The following is a 23735-nucleotide window of genomic DNA, read 5'->3' as shown; positions in this document are numbered from 1 at the left end:
GAGTGTTTGTCTGACCATGTTTTCTACCTCAAGTTCAAATACAAGTTCTTACATTTAAAACTTGCATATTTAGCTTATTCTCTCCCCTAGTTCAAATCAAGAAAGGCAATTTCAGGAAGCACTCTAATTTAATCCTCGAGGCTTAAATGAACCTTAAGGCTTCTACTTACAGACCTAATTTTGTAGAATGTGTCTCCTTGATATTTTGCCCCTGAAAACCACACTTTCCTTAAAATTACTACATAGTCATCACTACTTTAAGCCAAGTTCCCTGGCTTGGGGACATGACGTAGGAAACTAACCTTAGTATCAAAGTCCCTAGATTAGACATTCTTAGAAAGGCAAGATGGGTAAGGAAGTCTGAGACTATTCACCTGAACAAACTAATGCAATAATTGACTAAAATCAACAATGTAAGAGGTGGCCAAGGAAAGAGCAATTCGTATTGTGTAACCATATTATTCCTCCATAGAGCCAGGATGACCCAAACGTGGAAAGAAAATAAAGCGTTACTCAGCATGGTGCACTTGTACCATATGGAAACCCAATAATTCCCTAAATTGATGTAAGATGTTCATATATCACATAGCACTAGGATTAGGAATTTGACCCTTAAAGCCGTCACTAGGGCTAGAGTAGCAGAAAATTTGATAAGCAAGAATCCTCTCAAACATTTTGTTAGTGTTGTGAAATTTCTTATCTCTTAACCGTAAGTTGACTATCTAGGTCCACTGAATATGGATGGATTTAATTTCTTGAAGGAGAATAAGGATTTACACATGCAACTGATTGTCTTAAAAATGGCTGAAACTGACATAACACCTTCCCATCACATACAAGCAACTCCAGCCAGTATATCGACAAGAAGGTACACACACATACACGATGCCTTAAAACAAGAACAGCCTTGCCATAGATAGATTAGAGATTGCATATACTTTGAAAAGGATTGGGTAGGGCTACTGCCTAAAAGTACACCCAAGTCCATCACCAAGAACTGAAATTCAACATTTAATAATGCTTCCCTTTGGTTTAATTAATGCAAGCACCACAAAGGGGGTTATTCTAATAAATTTTACCAATTATTGTGAATTGTTAAAACTTTCTTAACGTTGTTTTTTAAAATTTTTAAGTAATTCCTGCTTATGGTAACATATCAAATAATACAGAAGTGTGTGAAGAAAAAGTTAACAGTTTCTCCCTTCCTTCTCCAACCTCACTGCTCAAAAATTTATTGAGTGCCTATTGATGGGCCAAGCATGTTCTAGACTATGTGGATACAGCAATGAATAAAACAAAGTCCCTGCTCTCATGGACTTATAGTCTAAAGCAAGAGACAAACAAACAATAAATAATGCCAGGTAGCAATAAGTGCTATGAAGAAATGTAAAGATATGTAAGGGATCCAGGAAGGCCTCTCTTAAGGGTTGACTTGAACAAAGACTTGAATGAAGTGGAGGTGTAAGCCAAGTGAATACCCAGGGGAAAGGTGTTGGTGTTCCAAGCTAAAGGAACAAAAAGTGCAGCTCTGTGAGGTGGAATGTGGTTGGCATGTTGGAAAATAGCAGAGGCCAATGCACATGAAGCAGAGCGATCAAGGAGTTGTCTTTCTATCCAGTGATAGAAACTCTTTGTATTTACCCTGTGAAGTTATACGACCAACTAGATACAGTTAAATTCATTTGTTTCATTTACTTTCAATTTTTAGGGATTTTTAAAGATTTTGCCTTTATAAATGGTTTGCATGGTTCCAAATTCAAATCTACAAAGTAAAGTATATTCAAAGAAGTCTGGCTTCTATTCTTGTTCCCTCCAACCTACTCCTTCCCCCATAGGTAATCATCTATGAACCTTCTAGTTTTTAAATACAGAAAATACATTTGTAATTCTCTCCACTTCTTAGATATATTCATATTTCTCCCCCTACTTCTGAGATAAATGGTAGCATACTATAAAAATATGGAATATTTTTTGATGAATTTGTGTATCATCCTTACATAGGTACCATGCTAATCTTCTCTGCATCATTTTAATTCTGGTATAGCTACTGCTGAAGCAAGCACTAAGAGATTAAGATTCGACATGGTTAAGAGTTCTGAAGCTGGACACTGCCTGGAGAGAGATGGATTCAGTAGGTGCTACGATGGAGAACTTTATACGGTCACGAGACACCAGGAAGACACCAGGTACCTCCAGAGAGCTTAAGTTGCCTGGAGGCGGACCAAAGGCATTGAAAAAAGAAGTGAAAGGGTAAATGCAGGCAAACATTGCCCACCACACAACTCAGGGCCTATCTGCCTCAGCTTATCTTCCCAGCTTTGCCAATATTCTATGACATCATAGAATGAATCAATAAAGGGCCTTAACGTTTCGGTTTTTAGCAAATTCTTTACGCACATGAGGTACAAACACAGGAGCCTTCACAGGCACACAAAAATGTTTGTTTGAACAAATTCATGCCACAAATCAAAAAATGTTCCTTGAGTTCTCTAAAGTTTGAATTTCACAATACTAGAAAGAAAAGGACATTGTATTGGTCATTCTTATTTGTCCAAAGAGACTAAAATCTTACTTAATAGAGAATAATAATAAAGCTATTGGAAATAACTTTGTACATACTAAGCCCCATATTTATTATTGAGCAAAAATTTACTGAGTGACTGCTATGTTTAACACTCTATGTTAGGTGCTATGGAAGACATCAGTATGAATTAGACGTAATACTTGCCCTCGAAAATCTTACCATCTGCACCAGTTGTTAACTTACAACTTCTCAGCTATAAATCCATCCTTCTTTGCCTTGTTTCATTATTCTAGAGCTGGACTCTGTAGACATTTCTGCATGACAACTGGCAAAATGTTAGGCTTTGCTGATAGAGGGAAACGGAAAGACACTGGGAGGCCAGAGCAGGAGAAAAGGACTTTCCTTTCTTCTGGTGTACTGTTTTTGCATGGAGCCAGTAGACTGGTCTGCAGGAGAGGCCTGGTGATGTTCACCTCTGCAGTCTTCATGGTTCACCTGTGGCCTGTGCCTCCAGCAAGTTTCTTCACCACAAGCGGACTGTATGTTCCTGTGGGAGCCATGCCCTGTCCTCTAAATTTCTAAGTCCTTCCTTCCTTGTTAACTCTTCCTCAGTCAACGGTAGAAGCTGTTCCTACATTTGCTACTTCTGAACCCCTTCGAGTCCACTCCACCCTTCTTAGTAGTTAGCCACCTTTTACTAGTTAACAATCTTTATATTAAATTTTCCCTGTTTAAATTACTGATATGGTTTCTGTCTCCTGGTTAGTCCCTAGCAGATATACCATGGAATAAGGAAAAAAAAGATAGATGTAAATTTACGTAAATTCTGTGGGAGAAAGGCCATTTCTGTGTAATCACAGCCCAATGACCAAAAAGCTTCAGAGGTACAGATCTATACAATTATGTATCAGTTTGGGTTGTGTTCAGCTGCGTATAACAAAAAACTGACCTCAGTGGCTTAACCAAATAGAGATATATTTTCTTATATAACATGAAGTCCACAAACAGGCAGTTAAAAGCTGTTGTAGCTACTCGAAAGAAAAAAAAAAGTTAAGAACTCAGGCTCCTTTTAGATTCCAGCTTCTCTATCCTTAATGTGTGACTTCTGTACTCATGGGTGCAAAACTGCTGCTTCACCTCCAGACACTGGGTCCATATTCCAGGCAGGAAAAAGAAAAGGAAAAGGAAAAAAGAAATGAGCCAGTTGAATCTATCCCATTTCATGAGGTTTTTTTCTGTCCACAGGATTTCTTATCATTCAGTAGTCTAACTCCTGTTTCTTGATATGGTAACTGACTTCCAAGAGGAGAGAATGAAAGCTCTAAGACTTCTTAAGGCCTGCCTACCCTGGAAGTGATCCTGTTATGGATCCTGGCTTCTCTCCTGCCTCCTCTCCCTCAACAGTTACTGTTACTGATTTGTGGCTGAAGAGATAGGAACTTCCCTTAAACCATCTCCATACACAAATCCATTTAGAACAATTTTCCCCCTAAGAGGATCTATTATTAAAGTATAGGGCATGTGATGGTTAATTTTATGTGTCAACTTGACTGGCCATGGGAGTGCCTACGTTAAACATTATTTCTGGGTGTGTCTGTGAAGGTGTTTCTGGATGAGATTAGCATTTGAATTGGGGGACTCAGTAAAGTAGACTGCCCTCCCCAATGTGGGTGGGCATCAACCGATCTATTGAGGGCCTGAATAGAACAAAAGGCAGAGGAAGGAAGAATTTGCCCCTTTTTTTACCCTGTCTCACTGTAGAGCTGCAACATCTCATCTTACCTTCTCTGGCCCTCAAACTGGGAATTACACCATTGGCCTCCCTGGTTCTCAGGCCTTCGAATTCCAGCTGCATTACACCACCACTTTCCTGGAGCTCCAGCTTGGAGATGGCAGATCATGGGACTGATCTAAACTATTGTTTATTCTATTTTAGACATCACAGGACACCACATACTTCAGGTAAGAACCGAGTACTTGGGAAAATACACTAATAATCTCTCTTTGAACGGTACATGTGAATTCATGCAAATTATCTATTTTATGGGCTAAAGATCGAACCTAAAATGATTAGCTTTCATATGATTTTGATCCATTTTGCATTTGAAGTTGGATCAGTGACAAAGTCTTATTCATTCTCCAAGTTTTAGGGCTTGATGATACTGCACCTTTGTGCTAACTAGAAAAAGGGTGATCCTCTGGGTCGATGCTATCACATGCCAGGGCTCTATGCAGAGCGGGCTGGATTTCAGTCCCCAGCCATCGCTTAAACTGGGCAGACTAGATGTTTAATCTTTCATGTTGACTTGTATCACTTCCAGTAGCCATTTGTTAGTATGTTTACAGTAATTTACAGGATTCAAGGATTTACCAGAAGTTCAGCAAGAGCTATTTTTATGAGACATTTCTGTATTTATCTGGAGAAAATGATTTGTCCAAAGTTACCAAAAACAGGTGTTAAAATTGGGTAGGTTTTGAAAATACTCAGACTTTCTTTAGTCCCAGGCCCTACATGAAATACCATACAGTACAATCCTTTAATTCTTCCAATCATAGATCTAGAAAAAAAACTGACCTCCCTCACTTTACCAAGAGGCAATTTTGTGCCTAAAGTCACAAAACTCTTAGATGTATTCATTCACTCATTCCTTTGTCCCAGTACTTCTAGGTCAGGCTCTCTTTCACACAAACAATTAGCTATACTTCTGGAATCCTTTTCCAGATTCCTTTAAAGAAATGTATTCAGTTTGCTGGGAACCCTAATTTCTTTTGTTAAGTAATGAATGAACCTCCCCTCCCCCCAACATACACAGAGTCCTATTTCACAGAAGAGAATGATCAGGAAGGGGGCCCCTCTACTAAAGAGAAGTAGCAACGGATAAAAGCCCAGATGGCACAAGAAGGTGTCAACTGAAAGAAAAAGTCGCACTATCCTCTGGCCAGCTCAGATCAAAGACAAAACAACCTGTCCAGTTCTCTTTGCCAGGGCTAGTCTTCAATTTCTTCTCTTTGTCTCTCCTTTACCAACTCCTGCCCGCCAGCCCATCACTGGGTGGCTGTCCTTGTCCTTTTCAACTGGTTACCAATAAAGTTGTTACAAAGTGACCTTGAGCGCCTTCCCTACTGCACCCGTTTCCCCGCCTTCTCCATCCGGGCGCCGCGGCGCGGATAAGAGCCGACCGCGCCTGCGCGCCCAGCCCCACTCCTTCGACCTCTGCCGCCGCCGTTGCCGCCGCCGCCGCCGCCGCCTCCCGGGAAGGTAAGCGGAGGGCGCGGGAGCCGGGCCTGGCCCGGGCGGAGCCGCGCCCCGCGGGGTCCCATTCATTCTGCTGGCGCCTCGCCTGGCGCGGGCCCCAAGCTGACGGCGTGCACGGGAGCTTGCGGGACCTGAGTGGGAAAGGGCAGGCCCTCGGAGGGCACTTGACCTTAAGCCTCTTTGCCTCCGCAGAGAGGAAGCGGGAGAGGAGCCCACGTCGCCTGTCACCCAGTCCTCCAGCCGCGCCGCCCCGCAGCGTATAAGATGTTCGCCTGCGCCAAGCTCGCCTGCGCCCCTGCTCTGGTGCGTAACCCGGGCTGGGCAGTGGGACTGAGGGCCGGGCCCCTGGGCCTGGAGCGTCCACGCTGTTGAATGGGACACCGCCCTCCCGGACAGCTCTCCCCTCACCCCCGAACCTGTGTCCTTTTCTTCCTTTCCTCCTAATCCTGGGGCATCGCACTCCGCGCCTCCCCTCCACAAGGGCTGTGGAGAGAGCCGAGGCCTAGCTGTCAGGCCCTACTCGGCCTAGGTCATACCCTGCTTGCCCCTGGTCTCGAGCGGCCCCCTCCCCCACCTCGTCGGTCACTCCGTTGGGTTGGGGTGCACGCGAAGGCTGGGGGGCTGTGAAGGATGTAGGGGGCCGCTGAGGCCTAGTTCAACGCAGCAGCGCTCTCCACTGCCTATCTCTAGGTCAAACTCGCTGCTGCGGAGGGAGGGACTTTGCCTTACCCAGTGTGGGCGGAGGAAGGTGGTGGAGGAGCCGAAAGTCTGTCTTCCTGCCTCTGGTCATTTCCATAACCATTTTGGAGGCTTTAGATGGCGTGAAGATCTGGGGGATTTGTCTTAGAGAATCAGGTCTTGGTTCTGAAGGGATTTTCTGTGACCTTAGTTTAGTGGACACTCAAGGGCAGAGAAGCTGGACTGGAATATGTCCTTATGGTCAGACTATTTCACTGATTTTTTTTGCACTGATGTAGGATTGCTTAAACTGCTTTTTAATTTTGCAATTAATGTGTATGTAGGAATATCTTGGAAATGGTGGGAGCGCATATTAACTGATGGGCTATTTTAAATGACAAGCGTGTATAGTGACACTCCTCATATACTTACTTGTTGGTCCATTTAAACTTACCAAAGAATGTGGAGTCTTGATTGCCATTTTTCCCATCTGAATTGTGGCACTACAATAATTGAAACTTTAAAAGCAATATTTATTCTTTTTAACTAATTGTTCTTAGAAATTTTGTTCAGAGTATTACAAATAGATTATGAAGCAAGCTTTAAAATTTCATTAGCAACTTTAAACTGTTAAAATTGCTTCATGTATTGAAAATGTCGAAATAGCCAAGATAAGAGTTGATACAGAAAGGTCATGAACTTTCTGATTCATTTTGCTGCTTGCTTTTTCAGAACTCATGGTGCAGGAAGGGTCATTCAAGTCTTCTGTATTCTTAATACAGGGAATCTTTTTTCATTAATAGATCCGAGCTGGATCCAGAATTGCATACAGACCAATTTCTGCATCAGTGTTATCTCGACCAGAGACTAGGACTGGAGAGGTAATAGTAGTAATCATAGAAATTAAGTAATACTAAGTCTTTTGTTTTGATTAAAGTGAAGAAAAAAAAAAACCTCATTGATGAATGGTTTGAGGGCAATCCTTTCCACCCTTTTGTCCAAAATACATGCAGAGGATGAGCCAGTGAAAGAAACTTTGGTATCCAAAACTTATCCACCTGAGTTGGCTAAGAAATACAGTCTGTCTGTATATAGTTTTGAGTTAGTTATATTTAAGATTATAATAGCAACAGTTATTAAAAAGTCTACTCTATTAAAAGCATATGCACGTACACTGTTTCTTAATTTTCAACAACCTTATAGGGTGGAGATATTGTTATTCCTATTCTACAAGATTGGAATTATTGTAAGCCCTTGATTTTTCTATTGTGCCACACCACCTCCTATTCAAACACAGCAACAAAATAGAGAAGTTCTTATCATTTTGACAGTATGGTAATTAAAATAGCTGAGTACTGATTTGACCCTTGCCTTTATTTCCTGTTCTCTAGGGCTCTACGGTATTTAACGGGGCCCGGAATGGCGTGTCTCAGCTAATCCAAAGGGAGTTTCAGACCAGTGCAATCAGCAGAGACATTGATACTGCTGCCAAATTTATTGGTGCAGGTGCTGCAACAGTAGGAGTGGCTGGTTCTGGTGCTGGTATTGGAACAGTCTTTGGCAGCCTTATCATTGGTTATGCCAGGTAATTTCTCTTGCCAAATAAGCTAGTTTAAGAGCATGCTTGGAATAGTTGGAAACTTAGAAAACTAGTGAAATAATAATAGCTACTTTGTATTAAGTGCCTACTCTGTGTCTTGCATTATATTTTGAGGGCTTTGCATGCATTATCTCACTTACTCCTCAACACTCCTTCGAGATATAATCCAGTTTACCCATGAAAGACTAGAGACGCAGAAGTCACACTGCTTGCCGAAGGTCATACAGCGTAAGACAAATTTTAACTCAGGGCCAGCCCCGTGGCTTAGCGGTTAAGTGCACGCGCTCTGCTACTGGCGGCCCGGGTTCAGATCCCGGGCGTGCACCGACACACCGCTTCTCCTGCCATGCTGAGGCCGTGTCCCACATACAGCAACTAGAGGGATGTGCAACTATGACGTACAACTATCTACTAGGGGGCTTTGGGGAAAAAAAAAGGAGGAGGATTGGCAACGGATGTTAGCTCAGAGCTGGTCTTCCTCAGCAAAAAGAGGAGGATTAGCATGGATGTTAGCTCAGGGCTGATCTTCCTCACAAAAACAAAAAAAAAATTTAACTCAGTTTGACTTCATAGTCTGCACTCTTAATTATTAAACTATATTGGGAATATAATTAACAGATAACATTCTTTAAAAAAGTATCAATTTCCATTTTATTATTTAAGACCTTATTTCTGAACTATCAGATCTTAAAAGGTATAGAACATACTCTCACAAGGATAAGAAGAATGTCAGACCCCTCAAAATGGATAAAGACTAACCATCTCCCTCCCTTTTTCCCATATGATTAGGATTGAGGAGAAGAGAATGTCAAAGGCAGAAACCAAAAGAGATCTAGGCAGATACGCTTCCAGTACTTTCCACTTTACAAAGATCCTCACACTAGTAATCTGATTCTTTAACATTAACCAAACATGTTGAAATTCAAATAATATTTCAAAGTAACAATTATATGTGTTGTATCTCTTTTAGAAACCCTTCGCTGAAGCAGCAGTTGTTCTCATATGCTATCCTGGGATTTGCCTTGTCTGAAGCTATGGGTCTCTTTTGTTTGATGGTTGCTTTCTTGATTTTGTTTGCCATGTAACCGAAATTACTGCTTGAAATGTTGGTGTTCATATTAATTATGGATGTAATTCTGTATATCTTACTGTGACTCCGAAAACTGTAGTATTGGTGTCATGGAAATGTATGTTATTTCCAAAGTCATTTCATTAAAGATGAAAACTTTATTTTTTGCTGTGATTTGTACCTACCTAAATGTAGATCATCACAAAGAAGAACATGCATTTGGGCAGATGCTGTACAAGTCAGAGGAAACTACAGCAGTTGCCTCACTGATGAAAAAGATCCTAATGTAATTTTTATGGAAATTCTTTTATAGTGTTCTGCACATTGTAAATTATAGGGCTTTTGTTTATTCATATAAAGGATAAATATTTGAGTGTTTTGAGTTCTATGAAATGATTAATTAAACCAAGATAGTTAATTGCTCAAGATGGTTTTGTGTTTTTAAGGGCTAACATGAATTAGAATAGTTAGAAGCAGAATCACCTTCCAAGACTAACTTGGCTGGTCTTACACAGCTGGATCTAAAACTAAATCACGTCAGGTTTTTAGGAATTGAAGCTTTGTTAAATGGGGATGCGGGGTAGGGGAGGTGATTATTTTACTACAGTTAAGAAAGAAGTATTGTTAACCCAAAGTACATAGTATAAAATCATAGCAAATTTTTTAAATCCTGGGGAAATACTTACATTAATCAGACCTGTGTTCCAAGTTCATTTTAAATAAAATCAACTTAGGTTAAAAAAAAAAAAAAAACGTGTTCTTAGTGCTGGTTTGGTTGTTGAAGAGGCCTGAAACAGTTTTCTTGCAAGACATGCCCTCAACTGAAGAAATCCCTGAGAATGAAAAGGAAATATCTGTGCTGTGGCTGCCTGGCCTCCAAGTTACTGAGCAAAAAAAATTGTTTAGAAAATCAGTATAACTTCAAAGTATAATCACAATCTATTTTGCCTGGAAGGGGAAAGGACATACTGCATCAAACGATCAACATCCTGGAATATATCTCTCTACTCATTATTTTTATTTCCAGTGACAAGTTTCTGACACTGAAAGTACATCACTGGAATACATCTACTCTGACAGCAGAAATGTTTCCTGTGCACCATTTTTATAGGAAGTACCACTAGCCTTATAAACAGATATTGATGGTATATGCTTCTCACTAACTTCTTAGTTTCTGAACAGAGACCAATAAAGATGTTATTTTCACATCAAACGCCAAATGAATTCTCCATGTTGGTAAGAGTTTGGCCTGTTTTAAAACTCCAACAGGCAAGAGTACCCGAGAGTTGTAGAGTGCCAATTCAACTATATTTATTCAGAATTTTGTTCCTAAAGGCATTTCAGATTTCCAGGTGTACTTTTTATTTGGTAATATGTTATTACCTTTCCATATTGCAGAAATGTGATATTTTTTAATGCCTTTGGGGTTAACTCAAAATATAAACTTGAGTATGAAATATATGTTTGAACCAAAGAGAAACCTGTCATCTGGTCACAAACACTAGACATGTATGGCAGTAACTAAAACTCAGCCTAGAATGGTGAGTTCCAGAAGACTGGCAATAAGTACTAAGATGTTCAGAGGGAGTAGAAAGGATTTTCCACTGATGGAATCATACGAAGTGTTACCTGTCTACAAATTAAAATAAACCTTGAGGAACTGGTGGAATGAAGACAGGCCAGAAGAAGAGAGTATGTTGGCTAGTGAATTGCATGAGGCAAGGTACGTGAGAAACAGAGCTGCTGGGGTATGGGAGGGAAATAGTGTGAGATAAGGCTGCAAAGGCAAACTGGGGCCAAAGTATGTACTCTAGCAGATGTAAGAGTGTGGGTTTTACTCAGGATCACAACCAGCCATTGAAGGTTTCGGGCTGTGTTTTAGAAAGGTAAGGTTAATGTAAGTGTGTAGGATGGACCGGAGCCAGTAATGATAAGTGGTTGCTGTAGTAGCTTTGCTGAGAAGTAATGAGGATCCAGTCTAGGATGGTGGCAATGAGTATTTTTAAAGAGTCTACAAGAGTAGTATCAGTAGGATTTAATGTCTAGATCTTGGGAACCAGTTGGGGGAGGAGATGGTGCGAGCATTAAATAAGTGCCATTCCCTCTCTTGGGGACTTTATATATACTATGGCATTTAACTGGCATGACAACCTTGCAAAATTGGGACTCGTTTCCAAGATGCAGAGAAAAATAGGCTCAGCGGGGTTAAACAATTCCCCCAAATCACGTATCCATTAAGTAGCAAAGTCAGGATCCAAATTCAGATCTTCCTTGATTCCAAAGCCCATGCTTTGATTTTTAGTATGATTATGTTAGGGATGACAAGGAAAAAGCTGACTTGAGGGAAATTATTGTTATAGAATTTTAAATACAAGATTGAAGCATAATCTTACAGAGAGACTTGTGGGCTTGAACTGAGATGAAAAGTATGGTGTATGGTATGGAGTAGATGTGAATAAAAGAAGTGCAGAGCAGCAGTAAGGACCCTGCTCCAGGGAGATAACATGAATTTGTAGTGAGCCTCATTAACCTAGTTTTGTGACTCGCCAGCAATGTTGGAAAGCTTGTTAACACAAACTGGTGTAAAGAGCAGTGAAGGTTATCAGGCAAGAGATGACAGAGGTCAAGGGGGCTCTAAGCAGACAGTGGGTAAATACATTGTTCAACAGGCTGACCTATGAGCTTTAAACTGGGTAAGAAACAAGCAAAGCCACATAGAGGTGATAAGTTCTAATATTGGCGGGGGGGGGGGGGGGGGAGGCATCCAAGAGGATTCTGGGAAGATGGCAGGAAGCACCCAGAATCTCTCTTCCCATCTAGAGGACAAGTGCACTGTCAGGATCTGTCTAATGTAACTATTTTGGAACTCTGGAGTCTATTGAATGCTAATATCAGTCAATTTTAGCTCTTAGTAGAGTAGCAGCTACCATCCCGCAGTCCTAGCCCCAGGGCAGGCAGCTGTGCAGGTGTTCCTGGAGCAGCTTGCACACAGCTTGCTGGAGCCAGGGTGGGGAAAAGAACCACATCCTCCAAATATTGGGAATCTGTGCTCTGATCTCTGACTGCTACTTCTGATTACAGACGTGCAGATGAAGAGGAGGGCAGCCATTGTCGTTGCACCTGCCCTCATTGTTCCAAGCCCCTCCCCCTCCAGATGAAGTGACTTCCAGGGGATTTAAAGAGCTTGCAACCATTTTTTCCCCCTTCACTTTTCTCTTTTTCCTCTTTTGGGAGCCAGACATTAAAGACTAGGACATGCAAAAGCAACTGCATATACAAGGAAAATTAGACAGTGACCACTCAGGCCCAAGGAAAGGCGCAGTCTCAGAAAAGACCTGAGACCTTAAGTTCAGGTCTGGCCGATCCTTGGCATAGAGATGGCCTACAACAATCAAAAAAACAAAAACCATAAAGAAAAACAGCAAACCTTGGGGAAGGAGGAGAATCTGATTTCCAGAGATACCACATTATTACATCCAAATGTCCAGTTTTCAACAAAAAAATCACAAAGCATTCAAAGAAACAGGAAAGTAGTTCATTCAAAGGAAAAAAATATCAACAGGATCTGTCCCTGAAAAAGACCTGATGGCAGATCTACTAAACTAAGACTTGGAAACAACCATATTAAAGATGATCAAAGAACTAAAGGAAGATGTAGAGAAAGTAAAAAAAAAAATGGTGTATGAATTTCCTGATTTCAAAACTTACTACAAAGCTACCGTAATCAAAACAGTGTGGTATTGGCATAAAGATAGACATATAGACCAATGGAATAGACTAGAGAGCCCAGAAATAAACCCTCGCATATATGGTCAAATAATTTTTGACAAGAGTTCCAAGACCATTCAATGGGCAAAAGACAGTCTTTTCAATAAATGGTGCTGGGAAAACTAAGGACATTATGCTAAGTGAAATAAGCCTGTCACAAAAAGACAAATGCTGTATGGTTCCACTTATATGAGGTACTTAGAGTAGTCAAAATCACAGAGACAAAAAGTAGAATTGTGGTTGCTATGGGCTGAGGTGGGAGGAAACGAGGGGGGGTTATAGTTTAATGGATACAGAGTTTCAGTTTTACAAGATGAAGAGTTATGTAGATGGATGGTGGTGATGGTTGCAACAACAGTATGAATATATTGAATATCACTGAAATGTACACTTAAAATGGTTAAGATGGTAGATTTTATGTTATGTGTATTTTATCAAAATAAAAAAAAAGTGAGAGGGGTCAAGGGCCCAGAGTCATAGTAAGGTTGAAGATCCATTTCAGCAAGAGGCAGAAAATAGACAAGAAATTTAAAGAATGCCAGAGTTCAAGATTTTGCAGGTAAGGTAGGTCCGAGGAAAGATCAAAATTTGTGGTCAAGTTGCTAAACAGCTAAAGTTGGGTAGAAATGAATGTCATTAAAGTTAAGTTTAAGGAAGGATTGTAGACAAATGGGAAATAACATTTGAGAACCAGATAAACTATACTCATGTTTCTCCTGTAAGTTTTCAATTCTATTATGTAATTTTAGCCAATATGGTTTGGTTTGGGCGTGTAGTGTTTGGGAAAGGAAAAGTCTGTATTGTTGCAGTACTATCCTCTGCAAAGCTTTTTAAAATATTATGTGATTTCTACACATGAAATTATAAATGAATTGTTAAATTCTCTACAAGCTGAGCATATATTAATTTAGTAATTTCATGGTATTACTCTAGTAATAATATTATAGACTTAAGACCCAAATACATAGTCCATCAATTACTTGCCCAATTTTTTACATTATTAGGGGCAAAAATTAATTTTTTCTGATCTAATACCATCCTCCTCTGTCTCAGCAAACATGGCAGTTAGATTCTGTCTCTTCCAATAGCAACATTATGCCTTCGCTTGCTTTGAGGTAGAGATAGTTAATAAGTAGTAGGCAAAACTTGTCATAGTATAGGATTTACAAGAAAACAGTAACATTCTTTTTATAAATTTTTTAAAAAGTAGATAGCATGAGTTTATTTATACTTCTCTCTTCCCTCCACCCATCCCTATCCTATCCAGCCCTCCTGCCCCCAACCAAACACACACAAGCTCACTTGTGCGTGCTCCTCCAGGCTTTCTGGTGTTGTGTATATCATAATATACTAGAACATAGCTAATCAAAGTGAGGTCCACGGATCAGCAGCATTGGCATCACCTGGGGGAGCTTGTTAGAACTATAGGTTCTGGAGCCTCACACCAGATCTTCTGAATCAGAATCTGAATTTTAACAAGGATCCCAGGTGATTTGTATATACATTAAACTGTGAGAAACACTGTACTAGGATACTGTAATTCCCAGCATGCCATGACTCAAACTCCTTATCTTTCAAGAAGCTGTCAACTCATTCTTTGGGAGACTTTTTTTCCCCTTCCCATTGGAATGTACTGCTAATTCTGTGATTCTCAAAGCATGTCTGAGACTTCTGAGGGCCCCAAGAGCCTTTCAAGGGGTTCATGAGGTCCTCCCTTTTCCATGTACATAGTTGTGAGACGCTAGCATATACTTGAACCAAAACAACGTATTGCAACAGATCAAATGCAGAAGCAGATACAAGAATACAACTATCTTCTATTAAGTGTGACATAGTGATTTACCAAAATGAAAACAATGCCATTCTTCTATTTTTGTTTTGGAAAATATAGTTATTTTTCAAAAAATGTTATTTATGTTAACATGTTGTTATGGGGTGCAGGGTCCCAAAATCAAAAAGTTTGAGAACCACTGGTCTAATCTGTCAGTGAGAAAACAGGCTCCAATATGACATTTCACTTACTATGTAGAAATGTCAATGTTGTAAATTGAGAGTAACCCTATCTCCCTAGGTCACATCTTTTCAGCTATCAATCTGCTTATAATCTCTAAAAATTGGCCCAAGTTCCTGGTAAGACTCTACTTCTTTCTCCTGAATGATGAAAGTAATCTATCTCTTCCTAGATGTTTAGTAGCTTAGAGCTTCTTTCTCAAGGGAGCTTAAATACTGAAGAGAGGAACTGACCTAAGATCAACAGGGACTTGTAAATCCAAAGGCTTTTAATTGTTCCACCTATTAGTATGAGCTAGCATTTTACAAGTGATCTTGGCAGAGACTCCTAAGAGGACCCACAGTTGTTGGCAATGGCTGCTTTTCAACAAAAAGCATTTAGTCAGCACTTCCCAGCCATGGAAATTCCAGGATCTCTCTTCTTATGGGAGAGTCCCAGGGTTTGCTTCCTCAAATAGCTACATAGGTTGGCTTAGTCTCTCAGATACAGGACAGCTCAGTATTATTCCCTCAAGACTTGTATGTAAAGGATTTAATACAAGTCTTTAATTCAATGCTTTAATTCAAAGCATTTATCTACGTCTTTAGAGATATCTAGATGTCTGTAGCTCTCAAGTCCTCTACAGTTGTATAAAAGGAGTAAGTTTATAATACTGCATGTTATCACACTCCTGCTCTATTTTCTCCATAGCACTTACTACTATTTAAATTATCTTATTGTTAATATATGTACTGTGTCTACCTTCCTCCCCCATGAGAGTCTCCTTAAGGGACTCTGTCTCGTTTATAATTGCAGCCTCAGGGCCAGGAGCCAGGAACAGTGGCTGGCATGTTGATGCTCAATAAATATTGATGCTTTATGAGTAATGAACTATAGAGACAAAGTATTAGGTTGACAGTTAACCTAAGTGGCTGTATCCAAGGTAAGAAGGTAACTGGAAAGAGCAAGGTACATTAGTCTAAGAGCCCAGGGGAGTCCATATGACCAGACCTTCCTTGGCTACTGGCATAAGGAATTCATAGCTTTGGTATTATGTGGGCCTCAGGTTGACAAATAGACTAGTTATGGGGAGCCATGAAGGGTAGACACTGGAATGCCAGACAAAAATCTTTACCCTAGGATTGGTTCTATCTACTTTTATCGGTAACTTAATAGTGTATGGAAAGCAGAATACGTATAATGACGACAAGCACTCTTTCTACTGAGTGGATGAGAGAGAGATAAGATGAGCCATTAATATGAAGGATGAAAACAAGGCCCTTAAATTCCATTTTCTCTCTTTAGGCTGTTCTCACTGAAGATGGCATAAGCTAATTGGTATGACTTAAAGATAAATACAGCCCTCTAATTTTTTCCCCACAATGCCACACACAATTAATTATAAATTCTTTTGAGAAACCAAAGATTAGGGGTGGGAGGTGGACAATGGTCGTCCTTGCACTTGAAATGCTCTAAGTGGAAATTTCCAGTGAGGACAGGTGCTGAGACGTAACTATATCATAAGCCATTTCAGCAATGTGTAGGAAAACCCTGGGCTGTCAGAGGGAGGGAAAGATCGTTCATGAGATAGAAGCTACCAAAATATCAACTAAAATATCTAGGGCCATGCTGTCCTTATCCCATCTCTCAGATATCAGGTGGGTGGATAACCATGCCCTGCTTCCTTCACTCCTGTACACCACACCCCTCCTGATCCCACTGGCAAAATCCCAGCTAATCCACTGTTCTGGGCTGCATCTTGAGGATGCCTGCGAAAATGCACAGGCTCTTTCCCCGAGTCCAGAGCAGACATAAGGGATGCCCTGGAGTATGCTGTTTTGTTTAGCTACAGACAAACAGAAGCTATGTCTTATATATTAAATCTTCCCTTTTCACTCCATTTTTCTATATATACATTTGCACAGCGTTTAAGCACTTTTTTTAATTGATGCCATAATAGTTTATAACATTGTGAGATTCCAGTTGTACATTATTATTTGTCAGTCACCATATAAATGCGCCCCTTCACCCCTTGTGCCCACCCCCCAACTCCCTTCCCCCTGGTAACCACCAAACTATTCTCTCTGTCCATGTGTTAGTTTATATTCCACATATGAGAGAGGTCATACAGTGTTTGTCTTTCTCTGTTTGGCTTATTTCACTTAACATAATACCCTCCAGGTCCATCCATGTTGTTACAAATGGGAAAATTTTGTCTTTTTTTATGGCTGAGTACTATTCCATTGTAAATATATACCACATCTTCTTTATCCAATCATCTGTTGACAGACACTTGGGTTGCTTCCACATTTTGGCTATAGTGAATAATGCTGCAATGAACATAGGGGTGCATAAGCCTCTTGGGATTATTGATTTCAAGTTCTTTGGATAAATACCCAGAAGTGGGATAGCTGGATCATAAGGCATTTCTATTTTTAATTTTTTGAGATATCTCCATAGTGTTTTCCACAGACGCTGCTAAGTAGACTTTTTATGAGCAATAACAGATTGATGGATTAACAATCACATAATATTTCTAAATAAAGTGGAAATGCCACATTCTGTGGCATTTGGAAGGTTTGAGAGCATTTAGAGGCCACTATAGTTTCTTGTAGTATTTGGTAATGGATACTTTTTCAATAGAAATGAGTTTTCTTCAAATAGCCTCTTATATCTAAGGAATACCAGTTTTATTCAGAAGTCATGCTGGGTTCTTAAAAGAGGTTCACCAGATCCTCACTAATTTTCCTAGGAGTAAGTTGAGTAGAGCCAGCCGTGTGGTCTAGTGGCTAAGATTCGGCCCTCTCACTGCCAAGGCTCCGGGTTCATTTACGAGTCAGGGAACCACAACAGCTGTCTGTCAGTTGTCATACTGGGGTGGCTGCATGTTGTCGTGATGCTGAAAGCTATGCCACCGGTATTTCAAATACCATGGTGGACAGGTTTCAGTGAAGCTTCCAGATTAAGACAGACTAGGAAGAAGAATGTGGCCACCCACATCTGAAAAAATTGGCCACAAAAACCCTATGAATAGCAGCAGAGCATTGTCTGATAAAGCGCCAGAAGGTGAGAGGATGGCGCAAAAAGACTGGGCAGGGTTCTGCCCTGCTGTACATGGGGTCACTAGGAGTCGGAATCGACTCAATGGCACTAACAACAAATGTTGGGTAGATGCATGTTTGGAACAATAAGACAGGCAAAGAAGCGGTCTGGAAGAAGTTTCCTGCATTTTGAAAGAGAAGATTCTAGAGAATCTTAGGGCTGTTGGGGATATTGAGGAATTTGGAAGCAAGGGGAAAAAACTGAAAAGCAAAGCCTTTTATGAGATATGGATAAATAGTGAGACTTACAAGTTCACTGGATCAGAACTGAAAATAGTAACTATATTCATTTTGTTTACACTGAATGTTTTCTTCATTTGAGAAAAGCTACAGTAAAGGAACTGTTGTGGAACTAGAAATACGTAGATAAAGTCAGGCCCTCTGCTAACTGACAGGCTGCCGACATGCATATATAACAGATTTGCTTCCTCTCCACCTGTTTTTTCCCCTAATCTCCTTTATATTTTCTTATTTTAGGTATACCATCTCTTTAGAAAATTAGCTAAAATTGCATTCTCACAACAGAGTACTATTTGTATTACTAAATGATTCTTCTCTCATCTAAAAGGATTCCTGAAAGACTTTCTTTCTTTATTTTTTTTTTATAATTTTATTTATTTATTTTTTTTCCCCCAAAGCCCCAGTAGATAGTTGTATATCATAGTTGCACATCCTTCTAGTTGCTGTATGTGGGACGCGGCCTCAGCATGGCTGGAGAAGCGGTGCGTCGGTGCACGCCCGGGATCCGAACCCGGGCCGCCAACAGCGGAGCGCGCGCACTTAACCGCTAAGCCAAGGGGCCGGCCCAAGACTTTCTTTAAAATAACATATTCCTCTAGAGCATTATGTAGATAATTAACAGCATACTTGACAACAGACTGGAGAAGAAGGGACGAGGAGGAGAAATTAAAAACCAGACCAACTGCCAACTGAAAATGAACCAAAACTGGAGAAAAGACTTTCAAATTTTTGACATAAGAGAATGGAAAATAATTAGTTTTAATAATCTACTCTAATTTTAAATGCCATAACATTTATAGTTCTTCATCTCACAGTAGACATTTTGGGGGATGGAGAGAAGCACCATTTTAGGGAATGCATTCTAGACCTAACAATTTTGTGATCTGTCAATCGCACATTTTGTCCATCATCATGTTCATCATCAGTAATCTGAGCTGCTGAGGTTTTAATAATTAGTGCTAAATAATTAGTGCTACACTACACTAACACTACTACAGCGTTACTAATATTATATAGGGATAGTACTTTCATTCTAATTTGAGAAGTAAACAGAGCTAACATTTGGCTTCTTTCAGGTCTCTTGAGTAACGAAATTAGTTTTAAAAGAGGAGTGAGTTGGCTCACATACATGTATACAGGCCAGAAACCTGTTAAAACGTCCAGTGCTATTACAATTTCATCTTTTATGCCAGATACCATTATTGAACTGCAGGTTCATTAACTCTCAAATACTATCCCCCACAATCTTCCAATAATTTCAGTTTCACCATGGTTTGGAGATAATGTTTGAGAGTTCATTTTATGTTAATATACAAACTTTATTCATAATCTTGTTATAGACCAGAAATCAGCACTTAATAAACGGAAAAACAAGGCATTGAAAAAAGTCTGCTTTTTTTTTGGCTGAGGAAGATTCAGCCTCAGCTAAAATTTGTGCCAATATTCCTCTATTTTTTAGTATGTGGGCCGCCAGCATAGCATGGCCACTAACAGAGCTGTAAATGTCTGCACCCGGGAACCGATCCTGGGCCACCGAAGTGGAGCATGCTGAACTTAACTACTATGCCACTGGGGCTGGCCCAACTTGCCTTTTTTTTAATAGTTAATGCAAATTTCCACAGAGGCCCCTGATCATACTTTTCAACTTGTGCCAGTGTGTATTTATTGAAAAAGGAATATCCCTACACTTAACACTGAAATCTTTAAGTTGTATAGAGAATCGTAGAGCAACATTAAGAAGAAACATTTTCAGCAATGTACTTCTTTCTGTGTTTTTAGGAGTGTCTCTATGTCAACTGCAGAGTAGTAAATATGGTCTTTTTTGTCCCTCAGGTTAAATTAACCAAATGAACTCCCCCCTCCTTCTTTTTTCAAAGAGCTACTTTCAAAGCTTCACAGACATTTCATTGGCATTATATTGTGGAAAGAGTGCCATTTCTATGCCATAGTCTAATTTGGTGTCCTTTGGTCCTCTCTAAAATGTTAATACAGAGTTGTGGATGTTTTAAAGGTTTGAAACTATCTCTACTAAAATTGATATTTTTAAATGTATAACTACTAAGTAAACGAAAATTGATAAAATAGGATTCACCATAATATGGAAGATTTTTCTCTTAAAAACAAGCCTTGCACTATTTTAAATTACAGTAATCTAGTGGAAGTCACTGTATTTCCTTTTGGTAAGTTACTTAGAACATAACTATATGCTAATATCATACACGGTACTAGGCGTTTAGAAGCCGGAAGAATCAGTCCCGTTACAGTTTAGAAAAATTCGAACAAATGCCATTCAGAGTAATGGCTTTTTCTTTTCTTTTCAGAACTGACTTATCTTGCTTTCCCGCTTTGGGCGTGTAGGGGGGTTGGGGGATAATTTCCGGCAAACTCCGCCTCTTCCAAACCTCAGCTTAACCGAAGCTCCCCTTCTCAGGCTGCAGGGTAGCCAGAAGGCGGGTTTAGGCGCGCGCCTCCCTACGCTTTACCCGGCTTCCTACCTAGAGCCGGGACGTGACAGCAATGGAAATACCGAGCTCCCGGGGCAGGACTCGGAGGACTCGTCCCGTTTTCTCTCCCGCCACTAGCAGCATTCCTAGAGTTCACTTTCCCTTCCCGCACACCGTCAGGCCCTTCCGGCGACCTCAACATCCACCTGCTCCAGCGCCCGCCTCAAGCGGCTGCCAATGACAGGCTTCCGCAGGTCCTTGGTTACGGAGGACCAACGCGCTCTGGTCCCGCCCCCTCTAGAACTGCTTCCCGCCCTTCGAGCTGTTGTCCAATCACCAGCACCGAGTGTTCTTTGGTTCCCGCCCCTCCGCCCCGCCCCCTTGAAGTCCCGCCCCCTCCTTTAAACCTGACGGACTCGCTTGACCCGGAGGCGCTTCGTCTGAAGGAAGACAAGAAGCGGCGTGTGCGTGGAGGGCAGGGACTCGAGAAGAAAGGGGGGATGCCGGGAGTGGGGCGGGGAGAAGGGTTGTCAGTCCGATCTCGCGAGAGAGGACGGAAGCCTGTGGGAGCCCGTGGCCTTTAAAGTGCGGTTCAGCCTTTCCTCCACGGGTAGTTTGTAAACACGGCTGAGCTCGGGCCTCGCCGGTGACCGAAAGAAGCATGAACTAGTGACCTAGAGAGGTGAGTAGTCATGGGGAGTGCGCCGCAGGACTGGAGACCGTAGGGATACAGAGAAAGAAGGCACTAACATGGCGACGTCGCTCACCATAGTCCCCACCCCCCATCACCTCGGGCGCGCCTGCTTCGGTGCCTAACCCTCGAGGCGACTGTGGCTGAGCTGGCACTTCAGCGGCCGGCGCGGCGTCGCCTTCAGGAGCCCGACTGGCCGGGCCGGACCGTTAGGTAACGCGTTCGTTGTTCCGCCCCTCCCCGCTCGCGCGCTTTCCTAACGAAGAGGAAAGGGGAATAACGGCTCCTCTTAGACCCCTCCTCCCGATTGATCTTCCCCTTCTCCGGTCAGTTCAGAGGTCCCTAGGGCACACGTCGATGCGCCGAGGGCGCAGGGAGACCCTCTCTGCAGTCCTTGGATTGAGCAGGAAGAGGGCCGGCTCTGGTCTCCGCACCCAGGACTCAGACGTTGGGGACTGTGTGTGTGTGTGTGATGGTGGCGGGGAGGAGGATCCGGAGGCGCGGCTGGAAATAGGGTCAGGGTCTCTGGCTGCGGTGAAACGTGATGGAACAAATGGTATGGAGAACTCTCGGCCTTTTCTGTCCTTTCTGCCCCCCACACTCCCGCCACCCCGGCTTTATCCCCGTGGGCGGGGCTGAGGTGTGGGTGCAGATTGATTCTAGTATTTTCCCCCATTCTTTTACCTTCCTGGGTGGACTGCAGAGCTAGTTGTAGGAACCAGAGCAGAGAGAGGAACAGAGATCTATATTCGCTCGTTGAACCGACGCTAGAAGGAGGGAGAGGGCGGAGGAGATGGGGACTGTTTTTGTGCCCTTAGGTAGTATGAAATTGTCTTTGCTTAAGGAGTCTTAAAACTGGTGGGGCCAAGATCAAAACTACTGTGAATGTGATGGAGTAAAAGGGAGTACTCCTGATGGACCCTAGGCCTACTGACTAATTCCTCAATTAAAATGTGAAAGTTAACAGTTTCTTAGGAATTTTAAATAATGGAGACGGTAACAGTGCATAAACTTAATGTATATATTTGAAATCAGCACACTTTTTTGTCCCATTTGAAGAAATTCATAACCGCCGGCATTGTCAGTAATAGCGTTTCTAGGTGTAATCTTTAAATAGCTATATATCCTTGGTCTGTTGTATCAAAACTGTGAGGGCGAGAAGCTTGTTAAATAGTCAGCCCTACAGGGTTAAGTGTCCTGAAGGACACAGACAGTAGCAGTTATATCTTGTAATACAATTTGTTATACTGACTTGAGGAATCCACTCTGAACACTTTTTTCAAAACTGCAGGCACATAGTTGTAAAGTATGCTCAAAAAATAGAGATGTTCTTCTGCAGATCAAGAAAGAGAATTAAGGAAGTTCGTGAATCTTTAAGGCCGTCAATAAATGAGTAACAATTAAGAATCCTAGTCTTTGTGACTTATAAGAATCTTCCAGATTTACAGTGGTGTGTATGCTGCATGCCTAAGACATGTTTAATCTTGCTTTGAGAGGATGCGACTACCATTAGGTTTTTAATTATTTGAAGTATAATATTGTGGTAATTTAGAAAGTAGGGTTTGAATTTTAATTAGTAGGGCAGGAGCTTTCAGGGGCTTTTGTAGGTGTGTTTTTAAGGTAGATAATTCCTGGTGAGGATCTGATTGCATTTCCTGGAAGTTCTTTTTTAAATACCTTATTAGAAGGTGTATTTCATATTTGGGGCATTATATCATTATCTATTAAATATATAATTCAGAAATTCCTGAATTTACTTTTTTTACTTGGAGTATTTGTTTCATATTTTTAAACTAAGATAACAGTAGAAATGATCATGTCAGCTCTTTAACAAATAATTTGGAGGGATGCTTTTTATTGCTATTCAGGATTTGAAAGCTATATGAATATCATTTAAAAAAATGATATGCTGTACATCAAACATCTACCTATAACTAACATTAACTTTCAAGAAATCATCTACATTTTTTCTGCCTAAATTTTTGTATTTTGGAAAAGTTGGGTTTTAATGATTTATATGTTCTCTGCTGGTGAATTAAATTTAGATCAGGTAAACAGTCCCACCATACATGCTATTTCCACTCATTTTATCTTCAGGCTCTTCCTTCCAATATGAAATATGTCTGTAAGCAATTCTTTCTCTTTAATATTCTTATTGTAATGTCCTTAGAGAAGAAAAAGTAGTTGAAATCTCCCTATTTAAAACCAAATTTTCCCCAGAAAGTCTCTTGTTTAAAACCCAGGGAATAATAATAATTGGATATTCAACTAATCCTTATAAAAATCAGTACATACAGTACTTGTTATGCTATTCTGTGTAATTAAAATGTACTGTAAAAAAATGTGCATTATTATAGTCAGTAGTTTAACTTAG

The 23735-nt window shown here is 40.9% G+C and overlaps 2 protein-coding genes and 1 non-coding gene across 4 annotated transcripts in view; 2 read left to right on the top strand and 1 right to left on the bottom strand.

The window, feature by feature from the left end:
- Window positions 1-1953: 1953 nt before the first annotated feature.
- On the bottom strand, window positions 1954-2059 carry LOC147916306 (U6 spliceosomal RNA). The gene has a single exon (XR_015553293.1). It is a non-coding gene; the product is annotated as a U6 spliceosomal RNA (small nuclear RNA).
- A 2265-nt stretch (window positions 2060-4324) lies between these two features.
- ATP5MC3 (ATP synthase membrane subunit c locus 3) lies at window positions 4325-9288 on the top strand. Of its 2 annotated transcripts, XM_004426648.3 has the most exons (6): window positions 4325-4486; window positions 5616-5783; window positions 5973-6083; window positions 7262-7339; window positions 7850-8043; window positions 9029-9288. In XM_004426648.3, exons 3-6 carry the CDS (start codon window positions 6045-6047, stop codon window positions 9141-9143), a joined length of 426 nt encoding a protein of 141 aa, XP_004426705.1. In that variant the 5' UTR covers window positions 4325-4486; window positions 5616-5783; window positions 5973-6044; the 3' UTR covers window positions 9144-9288. The 2 variants fall into 2 exon arrangements, with proteins under 2 accessions (XP_004426705.1, XP_087291538.1); XM_087435412.1 differs by lacking the exon at window positions 5616-5783 and having other exon boundaries at window positions 4326-4486.
- Window positions 9289-21607: 12319 nt separating this feature from the next.
- Window positions 21608-23735, top strand: part of ATF2 (activating transcription factor 2) — an 84172-nt gene continuing 82044 nt past the window's right edge. The window contains 1 exon segment of the mRNA XM_087435411.1: window positions 21608-21917. The gene's annotated coding sequence lies outside the window, so the exon portion shown is untranslated.

This window comes from Ceratotherium simum, chromosome 9, assembly GCF_057802395.1.
Source record: "Ceratotherium simum simum isolate JZ-2026a chromosome 9, ASM5780239v1, whole genome shotgun sequence".
In the NCBI taxonomy this organism is placed as follows: Eukaryota; Metazoa; Chordata; class Mammalia; order Perissodactyla; family Rhinocerotidae; genus Ceratotherium; species Ceratotherium simum.
Note: the sequence above shows the minus strand (reverse complement) of the source record. Positions and strands in the feature narration are given on the sequence as shown.